Consider the following 6,000-nt stretch of genomic DNA (forward strand, 5'->3'; position numbering starts at 1 on the left):
GTCTAAAAACCCGCCCAATGCAGACCCTTATAGCACATCACGTATTTATATTAGTCATAATTTTGAAATATTTATTGATTACTCTCAAAAATATAATCACACACCATGTTACATATTACTATGTTCCCCAGGCTATTCGATTCGAGAGTCTAGTATCGTTCTCCATATAGGACTTCGATTGCAATTCTAAACCTATTTTTGCTTATTAATTAATTTCATATTTTTATTTCGAAAAGATGGCACCTTGGCAAACGTACCACGTCGAGATGACGAAAGAAGAACTGTTTCTTTATCGGGTTGATTTTGTTCCCTATGATGCACGTGATACACCCATTAGCGATGAGCAGTTCACAGTCGCAGCCACGAATCCTTCGCAGGATTCCCATGACGCCCTGGATCAATCAATCATAGCCCTCTACCCACCACCATTTTTGGTATTGGATGAACACCTTTACCGTTCCAACATAAAATTCAACCAGCTGTTCCAGGTCGTGCCCAACAAAATAGCCGCCTTTTTATACGATCGACCCATCGTCAATACTTTTGCCCTGCTGAACCAAAAAAAAAGTTTTTACTATTTTTTGAAAGTTAATTATCTAGCTGAAATACATATGATTTGATCAGATCAAAGGGGCTCACAAAAATCAATGGTATTGATATGATGTGTCTAAGACCGCTTTATTGATTTTTTTTTACTTGTATCCCGAAATGATATTTTAAAAAATCTCGTTTTTATTGTATATCGGTACAGCAAATGCTAGTGTTTTTATCTGGATGAAGAATTAGATGATAGAATTTTATTAAGAAAGGAGGCATAAATGTTAGTTTGCTTACATGTAAACTCTATCAAAGATTAGCTTAGATAGTAATATATTTATCAATAATATTACGCTGTTTATTTCTACAAAAACTACATATATTTACTAATATTACAATATTTATTTTATGCCAAAAAAACTAAATATATTTACTAATGATATTTATTCGCGAACGCTGTTATAATATTATGATATTGTTTAAATTGCGAATTATAAATACTCATTATCAAATTGAAATCACTAAATTTCACCACTGCTTCACACCCGTTAATAGAATCCAAATCATCCTTTCCCAACATTTCATAGAAATTTTGGGACGTAATGATATTTGTGAAGTAGGGGTGAAATTTAGTGATTTCATTTTATTAATAAATAATCATTATCAAAATAAAGCCATTATATCACTTCTACTAAACAGATCTCCCGCTAATAATACTCCAAATCATCCTCTCCCAACACGAACTCTAATTCAGAGTTTGGGATCCTATACTACAGCCAATCCCCGATCTCCTCCGTCATATGCATGGCCACCAACTTTGCTTCAATATCGTCACCCTCAACGTTTCTATGTATGACGTCCCTTCCCTACCCGATAGGCATTGGGAGCTTCCCATGTGCTGTCTTTCGCCGATTACATCTCAATTGCTATCACGATCGAGGTAACAAAGGAGAGGGAAGCGGCCCAACACCCTTAGGGTAGGGAAGGGGCGCAATATATACAATCGTTGAGGATGGCGATACTGAAGCAACATTGTTGGCCACGATGGCGGAGAGGATAGGGGATTGGTTATAGTATATGATCACAAACTCTGAATTAGAGTTAGTGTTGGGAGAGGATGATATACAGTTTTATTAGCGGGGGAGCTGTGTAGTAGGAGATATAATGTCTTCATTTTGATAATGATTATTATTAAAATGAAATCACTAAATTTCACCCCCACTTCACAAATATTATTACAGCACAAAATTTCTAATATGATTTTTTGCTTTTATATCCATTGAGCTTTGATTATGTTATTTCTTTCGCTTTTTATACCCTTACCATTATCCCTGACCATAATATATTGCCACTACTCATGTTTCACAGAATATTCTCACGTACGTTATTTCCCCACATTATTTACCACTTTCGTCAGCAACATTTTATATCATACAACTCAATAAAACAGTTTTACAAGGCGCCTAAAAGTTCCTTTACAGATAAAAGATGATGCCATTTTACGTTTTCACCCGCATTTTCGTTTTGCTACCAGCAACTAATCATTTTCATCTGCGATATCAACCTTTCTTTCTTTTAAACTAAATACAGAATTGCAATTTTGTCAATTTTATATTAAGCATTTGCCACGCCAAAATCTTGCTTTCTTCACATAGCTGTAGGTACACATCATAAACATCCTTTTGCTTCCATGTTTATTTTCTATTTCAAAATTTTATTTTATTTTTTACAAGACATTTGATCCTTGGCATACAACAATGAACTTGACCCTTCACTTACTTTTATTCTGGCCGTCACTTATATCTATCACAATTATTAGTGAACCCAATATTGACCCCTATTGCAGCCGAGACTATTCCTATAAATTGTTTTGGCAACCTATGTCTGTGCCTTCACACATCAATCATTCACCCAATAAGGACCCTTTAATACGGGGAAGGGTTACGATAGAATTACGTCATTGAAATTTTGAGTGTTAACCACATAGTCGTATTCATTTTTAGACATCAGGAGTATCATCATTAGATGAAGGAAGGGTTCAGTGGACACTGTATTTTTCTCCCGAATGCCTATTTGCTTTAGCTTTCAAATGTTCTTAGAGGTTTGCAAAATAATTTTTCACAGCCCTAGTCCGGCCCGAGAACACATTTTTTAGTCGAACCCGATCCGAGGCCGAATAAAATTTTACAATTTGAGTTTGAATATTATAATAACCAAAAAAATTTTATGTGTATTTATTCATCGCCAACCTAAATAAAAGTTTATTTGACGGCCATAATCTAATCAAGATATATGTTAAGTTATTTTATTTAATTTGTAAAAAATATTATAAAAAAGTTAAAATACAATCGAATTTAAAAATTATTGCGATTATATTAAAAACAATAAGCATGATTTATGTCGAATATAGATGATATTATAGTTAATATAAAGACTAAAAAATATAATAATGAACATATTATAATGAAATATCAATATCATTATCAAAATTAACACAAGCGTTTAATTGTAATATATAAATAATGAGGAGTCCAGTTTATCTGGCTTTAAAAAACCTTTTCTTTTTAAAGGCCCTGCCAGCAGCTGCAAACGCTCTTTCGCTGCTGGCCGACGAAGCAGGGATAGCTAGGAATTTAAGAGCTAAAATACTTAAATTTGGAAAGTCATTAAAGTTTGTCTTCCATCAATTTAAAATATTATCATCTTCAATGTATAATTTAGCATCTAGGTATTTTTGAAGTTCGTTAACTTCAACGCTAGCATCAGAAAACACATTGTCAGCCTCTCATAGAGAGAAATCCAAAAACTATCTCAGTATTTTCATAAGAAAAACAATATTCATAATATAATTATAATAATTTTAAAAGATATATATTTATTTTATTATTTTTTAATTAATTTTATTATTAATCTAGAACCTTTATTTACTACTCTATGAGTTGAGTAGGAGCTAGATGGTGAGTTGGTATTTATTGATTTTTGCCCAATCATATCTCTGTTCATCTTCTCTGCACTAATCAATGTGTTAATATGTTGGCACAAATCTTTATAATGTTCTCGAAATAAAATTTTCATATTCCGAAATTTTGGGCACAAAGATGTCGAAATTTGGATATATCTATTTGAAATTTTTCCACAATTATTTCCCGACATCTTTACGATAGCAGGTTAAGCTGCGAGTTTATTTTTGGATGAGCTAAAAAACTCAATATTTTGTGATAACTCAATATAACTTTGGGAATGGTGGGTTTTAAATCACTCGCAATTTTAAAAGACGTCAGAAACTTGAAAAGGTCTCTTATCATTTCAAAATCTATATTTTCGAACCTAATCGACTTTTCTCTAGAACTGGGAATCTCCAATATTTCATTGAATTGATTAAAAATCGATTCAATCATCTTTAGTCTGCTATTCCATCCAGTCTCAACACACAAATGTATGATTTTCAAATGCCTTAATCATATTAGCTCCTTGGTCTGTAATGAATGGTATTTCAGATAAAAAAATACATTGATTTTTATAATTATTTTTAATGAAATCATTACCTAATAAGGTGATTTCTAATAATTTCCTTTTTAATATTTTTACCCGTCTTTTTTTCTTCTTCAAACTTGCATATAAACAATACTAATTTATTGAGTTTCCAGGAATCGTTAGAAATGAATAGTAAGAGTTACACAGGATACTTTCTTATAATCATCAGCCCAAAGGTCTGTGGTGGCTATAAAATTTTTTAAATTTTCATATATTTGTTACCAGCACATCGACCCTTTTTCATATATACGTTTATTTTCGGAATTAATTTATTGCGTATACCATCAGCAATGTCTATTAAATTTCTATAAATTATCGTGGGATTTGATGCTTTTAACATCAATATTTCCATATATTTGAGCCAATTTTGGCAAAATATTGGCAACAATCCACAAAGCCTTCCACATGAATTGTATCAAATGATCTCAAAACTCGTCCACAAAACATGGTTTAGCACCTTTGTATTTTTCATTTGGTACAACTTTTGAGTTTTTTGGGATCGTACCAAAAGGGCTATCAATTGTTAATTGAGTCTTTTTACTCTCTATTCTAAATACACATTTATGCCTTTTTAGTTGATTTGTGCCTAAAATTTACTAATAATATATATTTTGTGTATAAATATACTAAACCTGTTGTTATAAAATTATAAACATATATATATGCAAAAATTGCAACTTACATAATTAAGTTTTTCTTTATTTTCATCATATACAAATGAAAACTTTTTCCAGACCTCAGATTTGCCATTGGCATTTTCCCTTACTTCCTATTCATTGCTCTTAATCTTTTCATTAATTTTTCTTAATTTGGCCCATTGAAATAATTATTTTACTATAAAAATATGAGGCTATTTAATTAAATAGATATTAGTAAAATAATTTTATCTAACTTGGTAGAATATGATGAAAATAAAGTATGCAATAATATCGTTTGACTATGCAATGTACTAAAATATAATCACATAAAATAGTTTGGTATAGGGTTGTTATGTAAATTATAAAATAATAATTAAAAATGACATGTTATACTGATTGACATTTTTAGGATAAAATGTGATAAATAAAAAATGATATGGTTTTATAGTTGACTGAATTATAATGATTATTTAAGATATTTATTTGTCTAGTCGGGTTTCGGGTCGGACAGCTCTTACCGAGCCCGAACCAGAATTTTTTTATGTCCAAACCCGAGCCTGGCTCAGGTCAGGCTACGGACAACCCATGCTTACAACTTATTTACCGGATGCCTTTCTGCAGTAAATCAATTGAATGTTAACACTTCTTATAAATGGTTGATTTTTTTTTGTCTTGCTTAATATGATGAAGTAAATCCTCTCTAATACGATTAATTTATTTTTACATATAGGTATACTTTACATATTTTACAATTCCGACCTGGAAAAATGCCACGAATGGAAAGGACATTTCAACGAAATCTACAAAAATCAGAAAAATTAAATGACTAAAATATTTAATATTTTCATTTTTTAAAAATAATATAAAAAAATGTGAAATTATTAATTGAAATACAACTAACTGAATACAAAATAATCTTATTTAACCTTTTTTAATCCAAAAACCCTTGTATTTAAAGTTCCTATACTCTCCCCTAAACGTCCATAGCCAATATTTTTAAACGTTACTTTTAAACAATTGTTTTTTTAAGATAAAATTAGCTTTGGACATGTAGAATTATAAAAATTAAAAGATCACAAAATGTTTATAATTTGAACTTAATATGTATTTAATAAATCGTTTTCTTTTATTGTTGTTTTTTTTAAAAAAGCCGAAATTCATTGTATATTGTTTCGTATTAATATTAAACACCTACTAATTTTTTTTTGGATACATTTAATGTCTAAAAACATTCGTATGTTTTTTTACAATCATTTCAAGTGTGCTATATTTTTAAAATGATTTTAACCTA

At 30.3% G+C, this 6,000-nt stretch overlaps 1 protein-coding gene across 5 annotated transcripts in view; it reads left to right on the forward strand.

The window, feature by feature from the left end:
- The window catches only part of LOC135931679 (uncharacterized), a 77,637-nt gene extending 71,637 nt beyond the window's left edge, over positions 1 to 6,000 (forward strand). For 3 of the 5 annotated variants that reach the window (XM_065468945.1, XM_065468942.1, XM_065468946.1), the window contains exons 11-12: positions 237 to 567; positions 5,440 to 5,999. In XM_065468945.1, coding sequence (XP_065325017.1) covers positions 237 to 567; positions 5,440 to 5,531 — 423 coding nt within the window. In that variant the 3' untranslated portion in view covers positions 5,532 to 5,999. Of the gene's footprint in view, positions 1 to 236; positions 568 to 5,439 lie in introns of all 5 variants that reach the window. The other 2 variants (XM_065468943.1, XM_065468944.1) reach the window with 1 other exon arrangement.

Source organism: Gordionus sp. m RMFG-2023, chromosome 1 (assembly GCF_954871325.1).
Source record: "Gordionus sp. m RMFG-2023 chromosome 1, tfGorSpeb1-WG-v2, whole genome shotgun sequence".
Classification (NCBI taxonomy): Eukaryota; Metazoa; Nematomorpha; class Gordioida; order Chordodea; family Parachordodidae; genus Gordionus; species Gordionus sp. m RMFG-2023.